At 40.8% G+C, this 27,019-nt stretch overlaps 1 protein-coding gene across 1 annotated transcript in view; it reads left to right on the top strand.

The window, feature by feature from the left end:
• Positions 1-27,019, top strand: part of slc39a11 (solute carrier family 39, member 11) — a 149,333-nt gene that overhangs the window by 10,513 nt on the left and 111,801 nt on the right. Inside the window, exon 4 of the mRNA XM_084567990.1 lies at positions 20,920-21,078. Within this exon, the coding sequence (XP_084424116.1) occupies positions 20,920-21,078 (159 nt within the window). The remainder of the gene's footprint in view (positions 1-20,919; positions 21,079-27,019) is intronic.

Raw genomic sequence — 27,019 nt, 5'->3', positions numbered from 1 at the left:
AATGATTGAAAATATAATTCATTGCAGCACAGTCTTTGCTGGCTGACTTCAAGCACATCTCTACTTGGGCACTATCGTGGAAATGTCTCAACAGACATCAGATTTGAAACTCTCCTCTTCTGCAAAATACAGACAGAAGTAAATGCATTTTCTTAAGTTAATCATCATTGCATGAACTGTTTTCGGAAAGTCTTGAATTAATTTAATTTACGTTTAAAACGTCTTTTGCTACAGCTTTAAACAATATTTTCACATTTATTCTTGCTTAACTGAGATTAGAGAGTCGTTTCCTATTAATTTTTACTTCAACACTGAATCTGGATCTTGGGCACCGTGTCAGCTGTGTTGAATTCCACAGATATTTTTAGGACTCTTGTAAGTGTAATCTGTGATAATCACTCCCGGAGTGTTTGCAAGAAGATTCAAACTCATGTCTTGCTTCAGTCCTCGCACCATTTCGATTATAGCACAGTATATATACACCACTGAACACAGTCGTCTATTGTGTTCAGTGGCGGGCCGTGCATTTTCCACCTAGGCCTTCAATGCCCTGCAACCTTATTCAAAACACCTCTTAATACGATCGTTACTACGCCACTGCTATAGAAACCATCAACAACATACGGATACGCAATAAAACAGGACATTGCGTTGTCGAGAGGTATCTCATACAGCGAGATGAATGCCATTACTAAAGCAAGGAACTCACTTAGAACAATTCAAGTCTCCTCTATCTCGCTGCAGTGAGTCAAATCCCGCAGATCCAGCAGAAGCATCAATGTCGACCCAATAAAATGACAAAAATATGCATAAAAGATGTAAATATAATTCATTTTACTTACCAGAACTTAAGAAACAATTAAGAATTCTCCTCAGGGCCTGTTAGCCAAGGGTAGCGCTCATAGTTGCTGCCCTGAAAGTGGCAGACACACTAGCTAGCTAGCTAGCTAGCTCTGGGCCTTTCCGCACGATGTCCAGCTTTTCCTTCAAAGTCCGCTGTGAAATTGTCTTTCTAAGAATACCAACCAAATCGATAGCCTCTCCTCCTTCCACCATCGTGAGTTCAAAAAGTAGCTGTCAAAACGGGGCCGATTTGCTTGTGCAACTCTCAACAGGTGAACATGTACCGCTAGCTTGGCTTAAACAGAGCACCTCTCTGGCCGTCCAATCAAAGGACACGAAAACGCAGATGCTACCGTGGGCCATAGAGAAGGCCTAAGGCTACGAAGTTGAAATGTGTTTGGTTAAAGGAACAGCGTCATTACAATGTATTTCATGCTTCAGCCGCCTGCAGATTTAATTGTGAAGTTGTGAAGGCCCAGGCAGATTCCTTTGACTCCGGGAACACATGATGGCTGAAGTATGATTAGATAAAAGCTCTAATGCCAAGTTACAGTGCCAGAAGCACCGCAGATGAGGGACAGACAAGCCATAAAATGAAAAGAATAGGCTATTGGGAATACTTTAATGGGAAAATATTAAATGTAAGTGAGTGATTTTGACAAAGTTTAGGGCAGCAGAGAAGCCTTTGCTGGCCCTGACAGCACACCACTGATTGTGTTTCAATCTAACCATGACTGTATATTCATTCTAGACAGTTGTTGTGCTTGGTGCCAGAACTAAAAATACCAATTGCTGCTAAATCTAAAGCAGCAGGTGACAAAAAGCTTTCCCAGCCAGAATAAAAGCAATTACTTTAGAAGTTTAGCTCAGTTACTTGTGCCTTTCTGGTGGAAGTACACTTAACCGGCGTGTTAATGTATTGTAGAGTGATTGAAGAATTGAAAGTCAGTATTTGATTCCAACTGAGCTTTTCTCTCGCTTTCTACTGTGAGCGCTCGCTATGACATGCTGTTTCCTGGCTTATGTGGATGACACTTTCATATGTGTAATTCATGTGCCGAAACACAGACTTTGCTGTTTGTTATGAACAAAGGCTTGTGCCAGTTAACAGCCTTTTATGTAATTACACCGTGGGGGGCTCCTTAGGGTCTAATACTTCACAGAATGCGGCCCACGAAACTTTTGAAAGGCTGTACGGTGACTTTGTGCGCCGAGTGTTCAGTAGACCATGAGCTTGAACAATCTGTAGCAGAGGACTGGGTGTTTGTCCATATGGGTTTTAGTCTCGTTGCCATGCTGCTCCAAGACAGAGAATGAGCGTCGTCATCCTGCGGAGTAGACGCTGCCTGTCAAGAACATTCGACAAGAGGACATAAGAAGAGGGCAGAATGTAGATGTCTGGATGTAGTGCAGATATAATAATATGTGTTTTCTCTCAGTTTTTCTTCTCTTTTCATTGAATTATTTCTTGTTTTAACCACAGCCATTATTGTAAGATTCACATTGTTTTACCCACATGTGCCTGTATATTCACTGAACATATGGGCACAACAGATACTTGTCTGGTAATCCTTTCATTTATCCCACAGTGGGGAATACAATATTTGAGCATTTGTAAGTTAAATGGAACCGAAAGGTTCATTTACATATGTTCTTCATCAAGTATCAGTTGTTGAGGAACAAGGCTTTACTTAATTTTCAGGGTGCCAGCAATCCTCTCCTGGGTGTGCATATAGAAATAAAAATTAACATATTTCTTCTTAGCTGTACTTCCTCCATTTTATCACAAGTGTCTTTCGAGTTGCATCGAAATGATTGAATTCACCGGTCAATATCAGATGGCTGCACTGAGTGGCTGTGAGCCTGTTCTCGAAAGAAGACGGTTGGGTGAAGTAGGAAAAAAACAACGTGGAGTGGCGTTTTTACCAAATGCAAAGAGCAATGCAAGATTATGCAGATAAGGTTATTGGGGGCAAAGTTGTTTTCACATGCTGTGGGTGCAACATGCTGGGTGGCTGCATTGTAATATTTGCAAATCCCGAAGGTATGATGTTCACGTTTGTCAAAACCATAAGCTCCCTTTCTCTTAAACTGACATGGGGATGATTATATTATATTACAGTATGTTGCTGAACTGGCAAAAATGGAAGCTGCTAATGAGGAAGCATGACTCCCGGTTTGGGTATATTTGAAGGATATGGATGAACCAACCAGCACGTTCAAACCCATGTGTGCTATTAATGGAAGTTGAGAAAACTTGGAAATGCATCAAATCCATCAAGAGTTAGCTAGAAATACATTATATGTGCAAGACTAAAGCATGATTTATTAATATATTGCTGGCCCTGACATATATAGTGATTGAAGAATTGAAAGTCAGTATTTGATTCCAACTGAGCTTTTCTCTCGCTTTCTACTCCCAGCGCTCGCTATGACATGCTGTTTTCTGGCTTATATGGATTACAGTTTCATATGTGTAATTCATGTGCCGAAACACAGACTTTGCTGTTTGTTATGAATGCATTATACATTATATGTGCAAGACCAAAGCATGATTTATTAATATAATGCTGGTTTATAATTCAAACCGACAATCACCCCTTTTTTATTTGAATAGCAATGTTTCTTTAGACTTTGTCAACTGCCCAAAATTTTATTTATTTATTTCCACCCGTAGTCCTCAGACTTAACACTACACACATAGATAGCAGCATATACAACATTATATAAAAGCAAACAAATAACATTTCAGTACAATAAATAAAAGACGGCTTAAAAGTGGGCAACTACTTTAGAGTATAAAAGTGCTGATCAGACTTCTCACATGTTTACAGGTTTGATTTGTTTTTAACCATTTTTTGAGCCGTTTCTTTTTTTTTGTTTTTTTTTAAACAGTGAAGGACAAACTTTCTCAAATAGTAGTTGGGAGACTGTTCCAACTCAGACAACCTTAGACGGGCATGGTGTTTTGTTTGACCTGTGGTAGTTCATCTGAACTGCACCTTACAGTCCCCTCTGGAGGCTGAGCTGGTACTGACAGTACTTTCAATTTGTCCAATAAATCCCTCCAGGGGGAGGGGTGCCAGACCATGAAGGGATTTATTGGCGAAACAAGCTTGTTCTAAAATTTAAATGGTATTTCTCTACAATGCCACAATGGTGAAATGAATATGTTTTTTTTACACCTTGATGGTTTTTGTATAAAGTTGTTCTATAGTTTTTAGTATAGTGGTGCCAGCAAATGACCAGGTTGCAAAACAGTATTCAATAGGAGACAGAATCATACAATGGTATGACCAGGCTGCATCAGCTGAAGTAAAGGGCCTGATTGGTTCAAAATTGTGCAGGTTGAATTTTATAGTGTTGTCCACTTTTTTAATATGTTTTTTTTTTTTTAAGTCGGATTAGAGTCCAGTATGTCTCCGATGTACTTGAATTGTGATACCTCCTATATAGACGTTGGTTCTGTTCTGCTCTACTGGTCTTTTAGAGAATATCATACAAACGTTTTTTTGTTTTTTTTTGTGTGTGTGTTTTCTATTTACCTAGGAATGGCTTAGCGTGACCATAGTCCAGTAATCTTGTGAAGAGAAGGTGTTGACTCTTCTTGGCTGGTTAGAGGACTTGGTCACTGTTTTCATCCATTTTTCATTGACATGTTAAGCACAGGAGTAAATATAGAGATATAAAAGCAACAGATAGACATGTTGATGACGAAAGCTGGGGTCTTTTAGTGCTAATGAAGAGCTTTTGGAGTTTACACACAAGACCCGCCAGGCTGTGTGACTGCACCACAGCGGCCATCTTGGTTCAGTTTTCTGAAATGACCTTTAATTAAAAGCGATATATTCAAAGTTTCCAGCGTGCTTTTATTGACGCAAAAAATTGATAATAAAATCAATGTATTACAACAGGAAGAATTATTTAGGGGCGGCTGTGGCTCAGGAGGTAGAGCGGGTTGTCTACGAACCAGAGGGTTAGCAGTACGATTCTCGGAATGTGCCACATTCTTGAGCAAGACACTGAATCCGCAGTTGCATCCAGTGCAGTGGCACTGGTGTGTGAATGTGTGAGTGCTTATGTGAGCGAATGGGTAGATGGATCTGTGACTGTAAAGCGTTTTGAGTACCAATAGGTAGAAAAGTGCTGTATAAAATCAAGGCCATTTACCATTTACCATTTATTTGGAAGTAGAAATGAGTGCAGAAAAACTTTGCATTGGCTCATAGACCACAACGCCAAAAGTTTTATCAGCGGACCATAGCATTGTGTTACCTCGTTCAATGATACCGACGTACGAAAATCTCCCAGACTGTTACTTTAAAGGACTAACTTGGTGTACAGTTTAATGTTGTATTCAGTATCCGTCCCATAATTATTTCCAGTGCATCACTAGTAAGCAGCACGCATGAAGTAAAATGTGTCATTTCTGTGCCATTCAGTAGTAGATTTGATCTTTGTGTGTCCATGCAAAGCTTGAGTGCATACCACACTAATTGAATTACAGTTATTTCTTATACTGCAGGAATCCACTTTAAAAGTCACTGAATTAATGCCAACACATTGTCCGTGTCATCACATACACTACACTACATATTGCCTTCCTCACCAGGCTTAGTAGTTTTGAGTCATTTTATCCTTGAATGACAGAAAGCTGGATGCCCTATGTCTCTTGCAGCATACTTAACCAGGCCTGTGGCCTTACAGCCACTGGAAAATTGGCTGAATGTCACTGATCAAATTAGTATTCAGAGATAGATACGTCATGCTTAACGTTCGTTTATATCCCCGCTAGCAAGAGCACGGAGCTGTGGGAATGGCCGGGCAGATTCCAGACTCTGCCATCTGGGTTGCTAGACCTCTTCCCTTGGCATTTGCTCGGTAATATCTGTCCACAGTAGCTGTCTTTGGAATAACTATTTGCTCTCAAGGTTAGCCCCTTTACACCCAAGTGCAAAGACCTGTTGGAAGCTGACAGGCTAAAAGATGGCTTGGGAGTGAACCTTTCCATTTCAAACAGTTTTTAAATTATCTTCCTTCATCGACACATCTTTGAATATACCCTTCTTTGCTCCATAATTCTCTGGCGTCGTTTGGATGCCTGCAGGATTTTAGAATATGTGACACTGCATAAACTTTAAGTTCTTGCAATACCTGGCACTTAATCTTTTATGCTCAAGTGCAATTAAAGAAAGCTGCTGAAATGTTGGTTGGACGTTTGAGCCGCTCTCACAGCATGGCTAGGAAAACCCATTATGGATTACCAGGAAATTTTGTACCAATGAATTCAGTTGATTACAAATGTTCTCTTGGGGCAAAGTAGCTTAGACTAGCGTTCAGAAAAGAGAAGATTAAAGTAAATTTAGAAGATAAAATAGTTATTTAGCACTTGCGTAACTCTGAGGCATTCGATTATCATCTGAACTTGGAAGAGACTTTGCCATGAACTGGGGCTATACAGAAGATAGAAGCTATAGCAGCTGTTGTTGCGTAGTTGACAGATGCAGAGATATTGCTCGTTGCATCTACAAGGTGTTTACCAGTGGCGTAAACAGTTATTGGAAGACTTTTTTTTCAGTGAGTTAACTCTGTATCAGTACAAATATCACTTTTAAATTACACGTACGTAAATGATTAGCAACATATATTTGCCAACACATCCGTTGATATATACTGTATTTATTTATAGCTCTGAAACCTTCTTCTTTCTGCAGTATAATGGCTTTTCTTTTCCTGTGATATTTGTAGTGATCTGTGAAAAAATCATTATCTTGTGGGCTTTGCACAGTAGAATTACCAAGGCCTAGCTTTCTGCTGAATGATTAGCAGCAGGCTTTTCAGCATGCAGGCCGAACAGCCCTTTCTGTTTTCCTCTTACACTCAATGGGTGCGTGAGCCATTTGATCCTCCTTCAAACAGCACTCAGGTGATTCCCGCCTCTGCAGGTTTCCAGTGTCGCACAGTATGATCAGTTATTATTGTGTTAATTTCTTCGGTTCCTAATGTGGCGTTTTGCTGTTGTTTTAATTTTTTTGGGGTCGAAAACAGATACAGGAACGATCTTGATGTCCCTGGGATTTTTACTGGCAGACCAGATGTGTCAACGGAGCCCATGGAGGACTCGTGAAACCGAGTTCTCCATGGGCTCCGTTGGCTCCATGGGCTCATGGGGACACATCTGGTCTGAAACGTCTCCTATAATTGGTAAAAAGCTACTCTGTCACTGTGTGCTGTGTCAAAACAAACTCTTATATACTTCTTATTGCTAAGCACACTGGGTCAGTATGCTGCAACAGAAATCTAACCACAATCTGTTGTTATTAGTTAGCTGTAACTGCATTGAGGACTGATTGGTAATAGATGTATTCAGCGTGGTTTGCACTGTTGCAGCACAGTATGGAAATGCATTAAAAATATTGAGCTGTGAACCATTCTCAGACTGTGGGACACCAAACGTATCAGGCAACAGACAGTTTAATGTCAACTAAACTTTTCAATTTAGTGAGTCATTTGCCCTGACTGCAGATGTAAATGAGCTGTGTAACAGCTGCCAAGCACAAGCTCGCGCCAGACTGCGCTCTGCATGTGTGGAAACTTTTTCAATCGTGGTATAACGAGATTTAAAGAGAGGACATCTGTAGTTGCAAGTGAACTGACAGCTCATGGGCTCATGGGCTCATCGGACAAATTGGTGATTGATTGAGTTGCAAAAAAAATAAATAAAAAAAAAAAAATAATAATGAGGGTGTAGAAGTCGCCACAGAACACTCGGACAATTTCTCTCTGATCTTTATTTTCCCTGCTAACCCCCAAAGCACTCCACACTGCTTGCCTACTGGTCACGTTCTACCAGCACAGACAAACCACAGATTATGGTTAATTATGTCCTTAGAGTCTGCTATACGATTATACTGTAATTATGCACCGATAAATGTGGCTACTTCAGTCATTTCTAAACCATTAAAAACAAGGAAATCATTAGAAAATAAGGAATTAGAAACAATATTTTTTTGATAGATTTTAACAGGCGGTCGCTAATGATACCCCTCTCTTTCTCTTCCTAACTCTAGTTTCACGCCCTCTGTGCCAGTGACTAAACTGTGATTTTACAGGATTGTTGTATACACGTCCATTCCCTCCTCCCATATTTTGCACCTCTAATCAGGAACACCTTAAATACATTCTGTTATTTCCCCCCACTCTCTCCATAAATGTGTCCCACTGCAATAAACGCAGAAGCAAATATGTCCTAAATATGCTCCTTGGATCAGTGGCGTAAGTGGATGCTCCTCAAGAGAGACACACGTAATGTATGCATATAGCGCACACTGTATGTACGCAGACCTGTCAAAGGCTTAGCATAAGCTCAGTACTGTCAACCAACTAACCAAAGATCACCGTGTCTCAGTGGTTTTAGTCGTTGTTTGACTGCAGATGAACCCTTTGCCATAATCAATTCTGATTTTCTGTGGAAAACGTAATTATAATGTGACACTGGGACTGAGAGAAAGGGCCACTTTATTCATTACTGACCTTGATGTCAGTGTGGAATTTTAATATGTAATGTTCATGATGCGATAAGAGGGCCCTGCCACTCCATGAAAACGGCGAAGGGACAATCACAGAATGACTCGCTGCAAATGGTAGTTTCACTGTGTAATTATCTGGAATGAAATACCTGCACTTGTGGCACTTGATGACCAGGCAAACGGGCCCACTGGTCCGCTGACCGCAGAACTGATTTCCTTTTTGAAGAACCGAGATTCCTTCGGCTAAAGAACCTAAATTGTGTATTTTTCTTTGATTATGGTGGGAGAGCAACACAGAAACAAGAAGCTGAGAACTGTGTAGTACTGTGGAGTACAGTTCTTACATTTCATGACGGTTGAAGTGCACAATGAGAGGGATAAAGTGAGGGGTGATGACAAATGGAGGAACAGATGCTGGAACCAAGGAACGAGATTGATTGAAGTTAGTCGAAGGACATGAAGAGGGACAAAGTGGATGCCTCTGAAAGTTCTTGAATAGGCAATAGCAGGGAATATGGAATAGAAGAAATGTTACCAAGGAAGATGAATTGATCGGAGGAGGAAACAAGAGGCCTATTCTCCTTGGGGGATTTTTCCTGGAAATACAGGGCATTGGAAAATAATGATGAAATTGGGAACATACATGCGATCAGAGCAAAACCTAAGCAGAACCCCCTTGAGGCTCAATTTAATATTATCTTCATCTGTAAGGCTACTGGGGTATAAGACAGCAAATCTGTACAGATAGTGGGGGGAAATATGCATGTTATAATCTGTTTGGCCCTCGAAGGGCGTATTTGCCACACGTGCTAAGTATTTCACAGGAGCAGTTAATGATCATTTTGTAAATTAGGTCTTGTGGATAGGGCAGCTATCAAGCTGTTTTATGTCTGTCTTTATCACATCAATCAAAATATCTGTAGTTCCCACAGGCTGTTATTAGATGAAACACAAACCACTGCATAAAATAAAGCAATAAATACTGCAGTTATGCAATGAGTCGCCTATAGCTTATTATATATTTCTGCTGTACGCAGACTGAAGGACTGAATTCATCAGCACGATCCTCAAGCTCATTTTTAAATTATGTTCTTCCTGTAAATACTGTTTGATAAAATATTGAAATGCTTATTTGAGTAGATTCAACAACCACATCTGATGAACATCTACTAATTAGAATTCTCTCAGTAACTGTTAGTTTACAAATGACATAAAAATGTCATTCTTGTGATGAATCGTGTAATAAATACCATTTTAATTCAGATCCCATGCGCATGCCTTGTACAGAGCAGTGTATGCGAAGCTATGCGGTCGTAAACCCATCACATGACTAACTGTTAATAAATTTTAATTTCTGTTCTTTGCTCAAGTGAAACCTCCATCTCAACACCGTAATCACTGATTGTGGGATTTGTTATACTGCATCCAGGCGACTCCTCTAAAGTATAAAGCACCCCACTGTGTCTGAAAGAAGCCTTAATGATGAGAGCATTGATTAAGCTACTTTGTGTATGCCTTTAAGTTTCTCTTAGAATTAATCATTAAAATGTAAAAAAGTGGATGCTGAAGTTGGCGTACTGTGCTCATAATAAGTACATTAATTCGGTTATGATTAGCAGGTAGTTCTCATGGGTTTAATTTAACACGCTAACATTGTCTAATTAGCACAAAACCCACTAAGAGCATAAGAAGGTGAATGAATATGGAAGCATTTCCCTAATTGTACAGATTAAAATTTTGTCCTGATTACGAAAGTTTGAAAACTGGGCCATAATAATCCAGGTTTCACTGGTATATCTCAAAACTGCAAATGTTGACCTCGAAAGTAAAGAGGATGAAAAACATAAAACTTGGAGAAAACTAGTAGTTATTCCAATGTTGCCAACGCTATCTAACGGTTGCTAGTGTTAAGGCTCTTTAAGGGTACTGCGTGACAAAGCTACACACATAGCTAGCGCCGGTGAGAGCCATTTACAGTTGCGCGCTCGTCACTCTGGCTCACTCTGTAAAAACGCCACCCAAACGCTAGTCGGAGCTGTGTCTTTTTTGCCAGTCGGGTTAATTTTAGTTTCTACTTCCTGCTTCACTTTCAGCAATGGGAACTGAAACGTTTGCCGAAATTTCGCAGAAGATGAGTCAAGCAAATGTTTGTATCTTTGAACCCCCTCAGTTAACCTTTCCTCAATGTGTCCCATCTTTATTGATCCAAAACAATCAATTTGAAAATTGCGGAGACGGAGAAGCAGCCGGAAATACTCATGTGGCCTGTGTTGCTGGTGCGCATAGTTACATTTCTGGGGAGGTGCACGTCAGCTACGGCGCATGTGCTCTGCGCTGTCAAATTGACGCAGAAGTCTAAACGTCTATTAGGCTCTATTGCTGGCATTTCTGCAGCCAGGGCTCTCAGTGTGGAAGTTATGGCCATCAGGGCGGTCACAGGTCACAGGGCAGAACTGGACCAAATAACATGTTCTGCCCTCATCCTTCTTCTTAGCAGATATTGTATTCATACTTTTTGTACTGGTATTTCAGCGCTGATTATGGTCGTGGATGATTGTTAAGTAGGGAGAGGTACAATTTCGAGTGAATAGCAGTTGTCTTGACTTATTTAGCGTAAGTTAAATAAGCGTATTATTGGTCGCTTTGGATAAAATCATTGAATATTTGTAAGTATTTTCACCGACAGTGGCATGGTGGAGTAGCCTATCCCAGTGGCGACATCTCTCTATATTTACTTTCGGTTTGGGGGAAAAAAATAAAACCAATCCAGGATTGCATTCTGTTACAAGTACCTCATACGCACCTTTTAACCATTCTCCTGCCTTTTCTCACTGTCACTTTCACTCTGCTTTGACAAATTACTCAATTTGTTTGTCTAACCAGAAGTACGTTTGCAACGGTAACCATGGTAGGTGCCCTTTGGCCTTTGGTTGTTGAGTAAGCAACCCATCATTAGACCAACATAAGGGTCAGTTGTACCATCGGTCCTTGTAATAGTTGCTGAGGCATGTCTCTGAATACATCCTCTGGAGACTATGGATGTTTGCACATAATCCCGTGGTAATCAGACCAGTTCAATACTTAGATTTTTTTTTAAATCAAAGCGGTGAAGAGTACACCCATCAGTTGACACTGCCAACCTTACAGCAAGGCTTCAAATTAGTTAAAAGGTCAACCTCTGTTTCCTTGGCTCTCATTCATATTGTATGTTGTAGATGTACACAGGTTTGGGCCAGAGGTGGTAATATGAAATGGAGTGCAGTTCACTCAAATAAACTGGGAAAATGTACCAAACTAAAGTAAAATATTGACATCTTCCCTCATTTTCAAGCACTGCGCTCCCCAAAACATTAACAAAAGTGAAACTAGTGTATAAGAGTTTAAGATTTGACCATTAGAAATATATATATATAAAAAGAAGTAGTAGTAGTTAGGTACTGGCATCAGCATTAGACAGGTGTTTGAAAAACCTTGACACTCTGACTTAGTGAGTCAGAGTGGAGACTGTGAAATCGACCTGGCGTTTGGCTGCTGCAGATGCAATCAGAGAAGGGATGAAGAGGGATAAAGGAAAAAAAAAAAAACAACACAAGTACTTTGCTGGGAGTGAAATTAAAAAAAGATGCTATAGAAAGGAAGCGGGGATGGAAACACTTGAAGATTTCTATTCCTTCTTTCCTTCTGAATAAAGTAAATTTTGCATGTTGACACCAAAAACATCAGTCTGATATCACAGTCCTATCATCCATCGCCGTCTTTTGAATAGCAGCCAGGAGGGCTCTGATCAGAGGAAGTTGGCATCGGCGTAATTAGATGCTCTGTTTGCTCTCTGGTATCTCAGATCACCCACGTTGATATGAGTGTCCTGTGTGAGGTCGTGTTATTGTAGCATCATCTGTAGCATGCACCAACATAATCTGTTAGTGCTCACTGTGACATGGAGCAGTCGCCGTGTTAAATGGTCAGTTACTCTTCAAATCACCTTATAATCGCCTATATCGATGTAATGAAACATACCATTTTTTGTTCTATTTAAGCCATGTAATTGATACCTAAGCCAAACCAGAGCAATTAATTTTTTGAGAAAATTAATCATTTTTTACTTGCCTAATAATTGTGCACGCAGCGTATGTTATCCCCACCTGTTCATTCCGAGACCAAAAACTGAGGCATCCTTTATTTTAGGCCTCAAGGTGATCTGTCGCGCATAGCTGAAAAGGAGTAGAGCTGTAAGGTTTTAGCAAAATTAGATTCTCGCATTAATTAATTAAGTTCTCAAATGTCAGAGCATCTGAGGAGTGATGGCAAATTTATTCAAACTGAATAAATATTTGGTCCTAACAACAATCACAAGGCTATGACTGTGACTAAAAATGCCTCTTATTCAAGACTGCTACACGCACTTCCGCAAATATGAACCAGGCGGTTGCTGGCTAATTTTTGGGTTTTTTAGGATATTACCCAACCCTTGTGTCCATTTGGCTTTTCTTAAGCTTTAGCAAAGATACTGTAAATTTATCTTTTTTGTTTAATCTCAACAAAAAGGACATAATTAAAACTAAGTATAAGTTAAAGAGGAACTGCTGTTTTTTACTGAGATGACATCATCCAGGTCAGAAGATATCATCCGGGGTCTGTAGGTCAATCTACAAACCCCGGATGATGATAACAGGTAACCCCCGGACTCAACAGGGAATAGCTCTAGCGTACGATAACAAATTGGTGGGTTGGTGAAATGAACGAGTTTCGCGGCAGATAATGCGTTATTTAGAGGCTGCGTTTCGGTGCCCCAGTCACTCCCACTATATGGATATATGCAGATCTAATTATCTCCCAACTGACTACAAATTACACAAAAGTTATATGGGTGAGTAAACGATCATATTTTATGCCAGAAATAAGGTCCAGGTTGTAAAAAACAGTAGTTCCCCTTTAATATGCGTCACTAAGCGCTTTCTGCAAGATATAGTTTCATTTTTATTGACATAACTTTTAGCAAAAAGGTGATTAGGCAACTTTCCCGTAAATGGCAGCGATTGCTCCATTTTCCATTGTACGTATTATCAGTTGTCCAAGAAATCTTTTTAATTGGTAGATAGTGTGTTTGGGGCTTGTAAATTAGATTTCTTTGTTTGCTCCTAAAGTATTGTACGGGGATGTATAACCATATGTTTTCTAGACTCTAGGCCTCTAGGGCCTGGAGTATCCTGTCACCCTAATAGTTAAGGTATTTGTTATGAAATAACTAGGGCCGGGACTCGATTAAAAAAATTAATCTAATTAATTAGAGGCTTTGTAATTAATTAATCGAAATTAATCGCATTTTAATCGCATATAAATATCTGACCTGAGAACAGTGAGAAGTAATTTTTTTCATATGGATTTTTAGTATACCATTGAATAATGACTAAATTTCCCATCCACGGGGCCAACCAAAGCGTCTCATCAGCTTCTTCGTTCATGTTCACTGTGGTTTGTTGTTGTCTGAAGCAATGAACAGTGTTGCCAACTCCTCAGGAAAGGAAAGTAGCTATTGGCTGTCCTAAAAGTCGCTAGAAGTCGCTAAATGACGTCATCGGCTAATTTGCATAATTTACCTTTTGGATGTAATTGTGATGGACGCTGTATTATTAACGCGCCTCCTTTATCCGGGCTTGGTATTGGCAAAATGACTCTAAAGAGACACTCTGGCACAGTAACTTAAGTTTTTTTTTTTGTTTTTTTTTTTTTAGTTTTCTTAAGTTTGGTTTAGTTTCTAGCCTACAAGTCACAGGCACAGAAGAACATGAGCATTTTTTGCCATAACTAGAATATTTTTAACATTTTTTGTATAAACGGTTTTTACTTGACAAAATTAACAATCTAAATGAATTATTATTTTATTATTTATTTTAGTGTGACAGTGAAGAAACATTTACATCCCGCTCTGTAAACCAGGGCGCGATCAGCGGCAGCTTTGCGCATGCGTCATTCGTTTGCAGTCTGGACGCGGTGGCGTGGTTCTCCCTCTCTGCTCTGACCGCTGCTGCGCGGGGCTACTGTGAGACTGACCGCCTGTGAGTGCTTTGGGACGGGAGAGGGGCTCACGGCAGCACCCGCTGCTTGTTGAGGACACTGGTAATGAACGCTAGTTGGTGCTCCAGTATAATCGGTCCGCCGAAACTCATCCAGTGAGAAACGTTCCGCGGTGCAAAAATAAGTGTGATTAAAATGCGTTAAAAAAAATTAACGCGTTATTTTTGTGTAATTAATTAATCTTAATTAACGCGTTAAAGTCCCGGCCCTAGAAATAACTGTAATGTAAATGGTTTGCTTCCTAGCCTGGGGGACCTTTGATGGAGGTCATACCCCTCTTTCTGTGGCTCGATGTCAAAATTCATCTCCAGTCATTTTTCATGGTATCATTCATCCAAACACATACAGCTTCCTCTATGTTTTATAGTATCAGTAAGATGAAATGGAAATTATTAACTATACCTGTAGGACATTTAAATTATGAATTCCCCCGCGAATCTCTGCACAGTGCATCAACCTGCTCACTGCACTCTGGATTATTGCTAATTAACATGTAGACAGCTCCCCATGTTGACTCAGATGGCACAGACGCACACAGTGTTCTGCAGATTGCAAAAATGCACTCTAGATTGGTAGTTTAAGGAGGTAAATATGAAGAGAGACTGTGTGGAAGATAGAAATAATAATTTCTGTGATTATGTGTTATCTTTTTTGCTGCTGGTACGGCTCGGCTTGGGGTCAAGTTGTGAAAAGGAGAAAAATCTCTAACAGGTTTCTTACTTAACACTGGAGCATGCATAGCAACAAAATTGTGCCACTTTATAGAGTTCATTGGTGTGGTTGGAGCCAGTTGCTATGTTTGAGCAGACATATTCCTTGGATGAAACTGCCTGCTATGTGTGGAAGCTAATCAAAGTGGAACAACACCGGTAATCCACTATGTAATGATTAATCAGGCTGCTATTTGTACTATAATGATATGCCTCTTAAACAAGCGGTCCCATTAAGTCCAGGGCTGAGCTTTGAAGAGTATGTTAAGTTTTGATTCAAACCAAACATGAATACATTCCACTCTGGTAAAAGTTTATGCAGTTTGAAAAATCAATTGACGTGAAGCAAATATTCATTCAGTACGTGAGGCCTGCCATTCCAGGTGAAGCGTTTTTTTCACTCTTGCTGTGGTCTGACAAACCCAGTTGTCATAAATTCAAGAAGTTTATGACAGCTACAGCAAAATCTGTCAGATTCGGTCGGGATGGGCTCAGTGGCCACATGAATACAATTCCAATGGGTTTCTCTGCTCTCTAAAAACGTTTTATTCTCTCATTGGTTACACTCACCCAAAAATGTCATGGTTTGCTCATAGCTTAGACGTATCCTGTATGTAGGGTGGGAGTATGGCTCATAATAAATCATTGTTTATTTTTGTGAAACTTGCAGTTGACTAGCCTGGAAGTTAGCCCGAATTTACCACCCACAAGGTTTTGGTTGGATGGGCATCACACGGTGATGGCGAGAAAAGTAACAGGGATGTACTCATTGATGTCATCTGAGCGTTGTTGGCTTTAAGTTAATCTAACAAAATGGCTCTGATTGGTTGAAGAACTATCCAATCGTGTACAGAGGTATATCTTTCTCTGTATTGGTTGCCGCATAATGAAATCTACATGAGGTGTTACCAGGTCCAGATAAGAATTGAGTTTGGCTATGCCAGGCTAGCAGCAGACTAGTCTAAGAATAGAATTAAGACCGACATAAGAGTAGTCAGAGTGCCTTGACACACCAAACCAACATGAAAAAAAACTAGTGACAATGAAATGCTGATTGTTGCCTGTACATGGGCCAAAAAGTCGCACTTGAACACACTGCAAAGGCTACCGCTAACATTTTAGCCAGCGCCTACCTTCTGTGCCTGTGCATTAGGAAATAACTCTCCACGCCTGAAGGTGGCAGTAGTCTGCATTTGTCAATCGAAAGGTGAAACTGGAAGATATTAAAGTAGCTAGGAAGAGCTACTAGCTGTTGTACTAGGTAGGTTTCTCCTAAATCACAGTTGTTCACAGTATTATTGATCCCAGATGACCATGTTGTGAAAATGTTCAGCTGAGAATACCCCTCTGTATTATACGCAATACACACTCTGATACAGCCAATCAGAGTGTTTTTACTGGTGTTTCAAAATGCTCAGTTGGCAAAGGAATTGTTGACAAGGGTGCAACTAGACCAGAGGTTGCGCTAGACTTTTTCGTTGTCGGTCATTGTGACTGACTGGGTCATAAAAATCCCGTCATAATCTATTTTTACCCATCACTTTAATTTTTTTAAAATGATAATAATGACATTTTCAATAGCATTTCATTTTCATTCATTTTTAATTGATATTCAGTCCAAACAAGCTGAACAGAGAATCCACACCGTGGATACACACATCAAGCAGATGAATATATGTAGGCTAATTTTTTCTCTGCAGTGACAAAAACAACTGACTGTGGCCCCAGTAGCTACATATGAACAATGAAATTAAATGATTTAACTAAAAATTAGGGGTGGGACTCGATTAAAAAATAATAATCTAATTAATTAGAGGCTTTAATTAGTTAATCTCGATTAATTTGGGCTGCCGACATAGACCGGGACTGCTAGCGCTAACAGCTACGACGGTTTCTGTGCTCACTGCTAGATGCTTTGCATTTAGATGGTATCGTAGGGTTGAAGTGGTTCGGTGGTATGCAAAATCTTTTTTTGCACAATTTGCACAAAACTCCGCTTTTATCAAGGCTTCCATTAGATAGTTTTTTTTAAATAAAATTTGCCTTCCATCAGTCCTAGCAACGTGCTTTCATCCGATTTCACCATTAGCTGTGCTCTGACGTGTGCATCAGTGTAATCGGTGTACCAGGAAATCGTGCACTGACAAAAGTTCCGCAATGTTTGAAATGCAAACTGCGATTAGAGACAAGAGCCAGTTAATAATGTCACTCGCCACCAAGTGGTCAGGTGTGTGAACTGCAATCTGTCAAAATGACAGATGGCCTTCAGATTTTTCCATCACAGTTTTAAAAAAACAGTCAATGGCGGAAAATATTTGGTTAACGGGACTCCAGAACTAGACAAATAGTCTAGTTTAGATTAAAAACCAAGCCACAGATGGTCTTCAATGTCATCGATGGAATGTCGTTGATCAACGTGCGACTGTTAGTTTGTGTTGTCCGACAACATTCTCACAACAAGAACCACATACCATAGCTTTGTCTATTATCTACATTGCACTACAAGATGTGATTTGACCAAATCTGATTCAGCTCAGGCAAAAAAAAAATATTAATCGACCCGCTACATTGTGCGTTCGCTTTGGGATATTCAGTTAGAGCAGAACAGTGCAGCGTTGTGGATAAACCCTGACATTTAAAAAGCTGGGAAACACTAGTGGAAAAGGTGGGCATGTGGGAGCGGGGGGAAAAAATGTCCCTGCACAAGCAAAGGAAAACAGACAGAACCACCAATCAAATCAGGACAAAGTTTATTTGATAAATTTGTGTGACACATATTTTACTCAGTATGACAGTTTGAAATTGGAAATTTAGGACTGAGCTAAAGTTGTAGCTAGAGTTGGACATTTTACAGTCCAACTCTAGCTTGTGCTTTGTGATTTAATTTTAAAGCTGCATTGCTCACCGCTAGATTCTTAGCCAAATTCAGTTTCTTTCTGGCTTCTCCATCATGTCTGCCCTACTTTTTCGTTGCCATAAATACAGCGAAATAAAGTTGATATTCTTCTGTAGTCTGCTTTCCGCTTCACCCCGTATAACTCTGCTTCCTCTTCTTTACTATTGCCTTGTGCAGTCAACTGGGTATTAAGCCTGAAAGCAGAATATGTGACATTCATATCATGTGAACTTTAGAAGTAAGGGCTGATTGTTTCCGACTGCCAGCCTAAAAGTGGCGTGACCCCACACAGAGGCAAAGGGCTAAAATATTCTGTTTACGAGCGTCAGCCAGGTCGTGCTGCACGGAGGACGCGGTGGGATCATTTAGGAACGGGGAGAATGGATCATTTGTCCTTCGCAATCATGGTGAGATTGCTATTGCTGCCAAGCTTTGACAATTCATACAGAGAGAAAAGTGCAAAGTTTTCGCCTCCCTGAATTCCATCCCGAGCCAAACCAAATGAGCTGCTGTCGACTCTTTTACATTGTCATACAAATCTGACTCGCCTTGGCGCTTGCTGTACAGTGCTTCGGAGTGCTCGAGCTGACTGCAGCCTAACAATATGCTTCCATTACTTTTGATTGGCGGGACTGACTACAGGCTCATGTTTCACATTTCTGGTGCTGATATCGTGTGAGGGCGCCGGAATGAGAGGAGCCACGGGAACCCAAACAGAATTACGTAACGGGCTGTGGCAAATTTTCAGCGATAAACAGTGGAGATGCTTTGTGTACACACATGTAGCTGGAAAAGTGTGTTTAAAGACACAAAATCCTCCCCGCTCAGTTTGAACTTTGACTGTATGAATAATAATAATAATAAAACATATTCAGAATTCACATTCAGAATGCTGCTACTTGTGTCCTCAAAAAGGTCGCATCAGTCCAGTTCTCCTGACTTTTACAGCAGCTTCCTGTCCGTCAAAGAATTGATTTAGTTGTTTGAAATGGCTTTAAACATCTCTGTTTATTGAAAGTGCATAAGGCTGTACTGAAGGAAGACGGATCAACTGTTTGGAGGTTTGTAATAATGTGGTAACAACAACTTATGCTGTCATGTTAAACATTTCACATTGCAACAATATAAATATACATCTATAAAAGAAAGTTTTCTTGTGGTAATATGAGTTTGTAAGTCATAATTATGACAAAGTAAGCTGCTATAACATTCCACATGATACTGACCCACTGCCCTTTTTCTGGGATGGAGAGCAATAACAACAAGAATTTCCATCAAAGTGTCATCAAAGCACCGTTGTCATGTGACAGTCATGTGAAATAAGGAAGGAACAGTGTGACATGATGTCAGAAGTATATAATGTAAGATGGATGGTGGCAGTAACAGTCAATATCATATCCTGGGTGATGTTACACTTCTTGGAGTTTTGACTTATATTAACATTCAATAATAATAACACTCAATAGCCCTAGTGTACGAGGAGTTCATTGGACCTGACACCACCACACCCACAGCACAGGTCTGATGAGAAAGGATAGAACGGGAACGGGAAACATTCTGCATTGAGTAGCTTGCAGCGAGCTAGATTAGCATGTTGCTGCTGTACATTAGCTTCAAATTAAATCAGCTTTATTAACCATGTAAACACTGTATGTACACCCATACAAAAAAATTTGTTCCTGCGTTTAACCCAAGTGAGCACACGACGCAATGGGCAGCCATGCAATCCACCCAGGGAGCAGTTTTGGGGGCTTTTGGGTGGTTGAAGCAGCGATCCGACGATCCTAAAGCTGCTTCTCTATAACCGCTAGTCTACAGGAGGCATCCGGATTGAAATTTAGCTTGATGTTAATACCATGTTGCAAGAATACTGAACATATTGGTAAAATATTGGAACTTATGAATCACTTTGGATATCATAATTACTTGAAGTTGTCACAAATTGTGCTGAAAGATGATTTAAAAATCTAATCTGTAATATTTCATTGTTAATATGTATTATAATATTACCTGCTTGTTAAAGAATAAAAAGCCCTCATAAACACAGAATATGCAACATTTGTGGTTGTGTAACTAACTAAACTAAACTCAGGATCTTCTGTTGTGGACATAAAATAAAACACACACATCGACACTCTTACTGTATTAGTCACCGTGACTGAAATTGAAGAATCACTTGCAAGTGCAGCTTAAGAAAAATCCATAAAAATGTCTCTAATGACTAGTATACACCTACTCTATACACCTACTCAATAGAGTAACTTCAAGTTAGCGCATTTATTTTTAAGGGAGTTGTTAACAATGAATGTCATCTTCTTTGTAATGATTAAACTAATGGAAAACAACCTTCCTAATATTGTGTAGGTCTCCCTTGTGCCTCCAAAACAGTTGTGACTCATCAGAGAATGGACATTGGCCTTCTGAGTGTGTCCTGTGGTGTCTGGCAACAGAATGTTGTTAGTGGGAGCCTTGGGGTCCTATGGGTTGAGGGAAAGGGTCACTGTGGATCAGGCTTGTTCCAGCGCATCCCACAGATACTTGATCAGTCTGGGATCTAGTGAATCTGGAGGCCAGGTCAACACCTTGTGCTGTTTTTCATGTTTTTTTGAGTTGCTCCTGAACTGTTATTGTGTGTGCCTGTGTCAGGCTGCATCCTGCTGGGGATGGCTGATGCCATCAAGGAGTGTCATTGCCATGGGGTGGGGGTGCCTGGTCTGGTCTAGATGGGTGGTACATGTCTAAGTAACATCCATAAGAATACCAGGTCCAAAACTTCTCCTGTCAGTGGTTATAATGTTGTGGCTGATCAGCGTATGTTTTATACACCGCTTATCTTATATTTTCCTTTCTTTTTCTTGTATCTCAGGTAATGCTCGCTGCTTCCTACTGGTCGCTGCTGGCGCCGGCGATTGACATGGCGGAGGACTCGGGGAAATACGGCTCATTTGCTTTTGTGCCCGTGGCGATTGGTTTCACACTTGGGGCTGCGTTTGTTTACTTTGCTGACCTGGCCATGCCCCTTCTGGTAAGAGCCCGACGCAGGGAACTCTCACACATACTGTACATTATTCTTTATTGTCTGAAAACATAAAACAGGCAGTAATGAGAAACAGAGGACACTGTGGTCAGATTGTGCAGAAACAGCTCATGTATGTTGGACCAGTGAAAAGCCAGCGTACTTGGCTCATAGATAAACAATAAAGACATATTATTTTTTTCCCTGAAGGAATAAACTGTAAGGTAAGTGACAAAAGAAAATAGTAACAAGGTTATAAAGAATGATATTGCTGTGTTCTCATGATTGGATCTTTCAGTGTGTAGACATTAGGTCTGGTACAATAGCAGAACAAGAAACAATGACTTTCAACTATTGCTGTCAGGTTCAGGGCACAGATACGCGGCCTGTCGTGCTCTTGGTAGTTTGCTGCAATGTTTGGATGGTACCTGAGGTGACTCTGAAATGCTGATAGACTCAATAAGGCTGTCCTTTATTGAACTTTGCCTGCGTCTGTCTTTTGTAAGTCTTAGATAATTGCATAATTGCTGCTGAGAGCAACTGCTGGGTGATGAATAGAAAACACGACAGAGGAAATTAGTCTGGGCCGAGTTCTAGTATAATGTATCTCAGAGGATTAATCAATAAGAAGTTATTTAGTGCACTTGCTTGTAACTTTTGGAGAGGATGGCTTTAAATCCTTTGCATGTCGTTACGTTTTTCTGCTGGCACCCAACACAAGCCCAGTGATAAAACTGTCAGAGATTTGAAACTAGAAAAGTAGACAACTGAAGAACTTATCTTAAAAATTACAAGTCTGAACTTATAATTAAATAAACGGTGCGACTACCATGAACTTCCGTTCCATTTTACATTAAACCTCCGTATTATTTGCAAGTCCATTTTTAGAAAGTCTAATTAGAAGGTTCCTTTCAGACCTTTTCTTTTCTCAGTTATAGCTGAGAGTAGTGTGTAATTACATGGTAGGGCTTTTCTTCAAAACTTCCTTGAAAATCACTTTCAAGGGAAATATTAACAAGTCACAGCACCCAGAAGCTGAAGTAGTACCCAGAATTATTACAAAAGCTCTCTTGATGAATTAGGGTTTTCTTGTGTGTGACTGTCACATCGACTCCCACGCGGGGAAATTGGTTAGTTTCTGAAAGAGAGAAAACTTTAAACAAAGCGTTTAACTTCATTTCGGGAGTAGCGCTGAGCTTTGCAGACCATTTTGTTGTGATGTATTGTGCTGCCGGGGCTGCACTTAGTCACTTGTCTCCAACTCTGCCTGGTCTTGCGTATAAAGTCTGTGGTTTGCCAGAAAAGTGTCACAAAATATAGTGAGAGCGCCACCGACTTCACCGCTCATATATCAAAGATATTTTACAATAAGTAACCAGCGGGAAAAGTCTGCCTGGAGCAAGTAAGACTGCCCTTAAGGTGTGATACATCGAGCTAACGGTCTGCAGCTGGCCAGTGTCTAGTTTGTGCCTGTTTGGCTAGGCGTACTTAAAGGGGAATTACCATTTTCTACAACCTGGACCTTATTTCTGGCATATAATACGATTTACTCACCCATATAACTTTGGTGTCATTTTTAGTCCTTCGGAAGATATTTAGCTCCAGCGGAGCGCCACGTATATCCATATAGTGGGAGTGACTGGGGCACTGAAACGGAGCCTCTAAATAACACATTATCTGCCGCGAAACTCGTTCATTTCACCAATACTTTGTTACGATACGCTAGTGCTATTCCCCGTTGAGTCCGGAGTTACCTGTTATCTATTCGCTGACGTGCAGCGGTTTGTTGTTCTTTGGCCAGCTGTTCCTCTCTCTGCCTCCGCATCCTCCTTTCAACGAGCTCCGTCATAAACAGTCGTCGTCAACAACCTCAGAATTGGAAAAATATTCAGCCATCTTGCAAAAAACTAGCAGTAGCAAATTACAAGCAAACAAGCCACGCTGTGTGTGCGCAGCGCTCAGAGATAACATCATCCAGGTCAGAGGTTAGTAGGTCAATCTACAGACCCCGGATGATGACACCAGGTAACTCCGGACTCAACGGGGAATAGCACTAGCGTATCATAACAAAATAATGGTGAAGTGAACGAGTTTCGCTGCAGATAATGCGTTATTTAGAGGCTGCGTTTCGGTGCCCCATTCACTCCCATTATATGGATATACACGGACCTAAATATCGTCCGAATGACTCCAAATGACACCAAAGTTATATGGGTGAGTAAACGATTGGATTTTATGCCAGAAATAAGGTCCAGGTTGTAAAAAACAGTAGTTCCCCTTTAATGCGCACGGTCCAGGAAAAGCCGCTTCCTTGTTTCCTTGCTTCCCAGCTAATAGCAACTCTTTTAGCTTTCCTTTTTTTAATGTAGAATACGACCATTGCCATTTGTTAGTAGAGTTTTTTCCTTTAACAAAGACACAGAACACATGTGCCAGCTGACCGCTGTTTGTAGTCCTGGCGATGTGTTCAGGCGCAACTCTTTGGTCCAGTCACGTGCAATGCGAGGCAACGTCGCAGTCGGCCTTCGATGCTGGTAGTTCTTTGATGCTAGTTTGGTGTGTCAGTGCCTCTAGTAAAAACATCTCAAACTCTTTCCGGTTTAAAGTAATCAACCTATCCATAATCGTTTCACATGTAGTCATAGCACTGTTGAGTAGAAGATAATTAGATTAAAGATGAGCAGATCACACCGATTATAGTTTCAACAGCACTATAGTCATTAGCATAAAGCTATCCCAGTATATCACTGCACATGTTCACTACTGCGGACTGTAATACAGTACTAATACTACATATTCCATAAAATGAAGTCTCTTGATTGGTAAACACTGTATATGTCAAATTTGAGTGTAAAAGTTTTGAAGTTTGGGTTCACTTTTAGAATTGAAATGAGGTCATGAATCGCTCTGCACACATTACACGCCACGCTCTGCATGGCGTGTAATGTGTGCTGATTAATAACCTTTTGGCTGCTAAATGACAAGGTGGAGCGCGGGTACTGATATGTCGGCGCATAAAGAGATGTACGAACCTTGGAGTACAAAAAGTCAATTATTCTCTTTTGACACTTTGCCAAAGTTATCTGTGCCTCTTAACTGCGCACTTCAACAGCGTCTGACGATTTCAATCAAAACATCTCTGGGCCTTTGCGCGACCCGAGTTTAACAAAGCAGGGGTGATGATGAGAGACGGGACTGAGGGCGACAGAAATGCGATGCAGCCACTACAGTCGGAGGAGCAGGGAACAGCTGTTGCCTTAAGCTCCTGCAGTCACACCAGGACAGCGGCAATCACACGAATTACATATGAAGGAGCGGATGACATGGCCGTCATGCTGTCTCATACCAGATGACATGGACTCATATAAATGCAGCGCTCACACACATGCACACACACACACACACGCCCTAGTTAGGGCAATGGAAAGTGAAAGAGGAGGATGATACATCTCATCTAAACAGGCGCAAACAAGCCGGCAGACACAGACGCATGTTAATCAAGCACTTTAGTAGTTTTTCAACAGATTAGGTAAAGCGCAGTTCTCAAATTTAATAAGACCTTACTGCTTTTTGTTGATAATGTCCCACCGCTCCAGATTTCTTTGGACTCTAATTGCATTTGTTTCAGAAATACACTGTATTTTTTTTTCCACTTTATATTCCATCTGGATGTGTTTCTCTGGGACGTAAACAAATGCAAATGTAACAGAAACCACATCATTCAGTGCTGCCATCATTGAAACCCAATTTAGGATAAATGTACATAAATCATATTAGCTGATTACCATCAGCCGATTGTTGTCTGTTCAGTATCAACATTAAATGCTCCAAGTAATATGATTCATATTAAACAGAAAGGGCTATGGGCTATACCGTCAGTGAAATTCATCCTCAATAAAAAAAAATGTATTGGCTGTGTGCCTGGGAGCTAGGTCACAAACGTTTTTGTCCCGGGAAGTTTGGTCTGGGACCCCTCCGCTCAGGCTAATCCAATCACTTTATGTGGTTTTATGTGGCGTTGTGTGGTGATAGACTGAAGACTAACAGCATGGCAGCAACGGCATGTTTGAGAAAATAAATCAGACATTTTTACCACAGACATTAAAGCATTCTAGTCCCTGTCATCATTTATATTCTGTTTCCTGAGCCTTCATTCTCATGTGCCCGATCAGAGGAAGAGGCACCCTCTTGCTTTGCGTTGCAGAGTAGACGCTAACATATACTACCTGCACTAGTCAGCTTAGACATAAAAGCTAACACTGTCATTTACCGCCTCTCTTCATCTCAGCAGGGGCTAATTGGGTGTCCTGTGATCAAAGCCCCCATACAGCAGTGCAGTGCCTTCACTCCATTGGAAGTCTGAGGCAGCTGGAAGGAGACCTGTATCAGCAGTTGCAAGCTGTGCTTTAAGCATTTAGGCATGCCACCCGGTTGTGTTAAACATGGGTTTCATTTTTCAGAGCACAAAACCTTCACTTGAGACATTAGGACATGGGCCTTCTGAGGGTGTCCTGTGGTGTCTGGCAACAGAATGTTGTTAGTGGGGACCTTTGGGTCCTATGGGTTGAGGAGAGGGGCCTCTGTGGATCATCCCACAGATACTTGATCAGTTTGGCATCTAGTCAAGTTGGAGGCCATGTCAACACCTTGTGCGTTTTTGTGTGCGTGCCTGTGTCAGTCTGCATCCTGCTGGGGAATGACTGCTGCCATCAAGGAGTGTCATTGCTATGGGGTGGGGGTGCCTGGTCTGGTCTAGGTGGGTGCTACATGTTTAAGTAACGTCCACACGAATGCCAAGTCCAAAAGTTTTCCAGCAGGACATTGAATCGTGACAAGATGGTCAATGTTATTCACTTCTCCTGTCGGTGGTTTTAATGTTGTGGCTGATCTATGTATATCTATGAATGTGCTTGGGGCTGGTTAGCAATGCAAACTCAGACATTCAAGGCCTCACGCAAGAACATTTCGATATACTTACCTTAAATCTCTTTGGTGATACTTGTCAATACGTCTGTATCGCTTGGATTTCATCAAACTCTCAAAAGTACAAACTTGCCTGTGGAGTTTGTTCAAGCTTAAACATAATTTAAGTTACCTGCTCTGCTCCATTTGTGGGAGAAGTTTTTTCACCTAAGTGACCACCGAGGCCCCAAAATAGGCAAGTGAGTGCAGAACATGGTCTATGTGGAACCTATGCCGTAGGGGCTCAGCAGACATGTTGGTTTGGTTTAGGGGAACCGCAAAACAGATACAGAAGATCGGAGTTGGCTACGTGCTCAATCCAATCTAATCCTTTTAAAAATGCCTAGATTGGCCCTGATACACAAATGAAATCATAAATGCCATATTCTATTTGCCCGTAAGTGCTTTAAGTAACTGTGGTGATCTGCCCTGCATGCCTGAGGTCTCTGCATGTTTCAGTCTACAACTTCTTTAAACAAAGTTTCCCTTGCAGTAGCTCAGTGGGACTTCTTTCCAGCTAATATTTATGCCCTTTACTCTCCCTGTAGTTGGATCCAACGTGCCGTGGTGTGCAGTACTATGGAAATTGTTTTGGCATTAGAACTAGAATAAAGACTTCCAGCACTGTTAATTAAGTTCCACTGAGTGTCTGTGGGAATGTACTTTTATTTATTTTTTTTCATACTTTCACCGGCAGTTATCTTTGTTTTCCTCTGGTCTGAGGCTGACTTACATTCCCCAGTGCTTGCCACATCACATGTTTGACACCTCTTTCATTTCTGCTCTGCTTCCTCGTCCTGTGTTTCCTCCTCGGTTCCCTGCAGCCCTCGTTTCCTTACTTTACACCGCATAGTCCACCACTCCTCCTCTGCCTTTCTTCTTATGCCCTTTCTTTTCCAGGTGCTATGGCGACAGTAGGGGAAACGTTGGGCTGTGATTATAGCGGGTAAGAAATCAACTGAGAACATGGGAGGGGGGGGTCTTAAAA

Source organism: Chelon labrosus (genome assembly GCF_963514085.1).
Source record: "Chelon labrosus genome assembly, chromosome: 19".
Classification (NCBI taxonomy): domain Eukaryota; kingdom Metazoa; phylum Chordata; class Actinopteri; order Mugiliformes; family Mugilidae; genus Chelon; species Chelon labrosus.
Note: the sequence above shows the minus strand (reverse complement) of the source record. Positions and strands in the feature narration are given on the sequence as shown.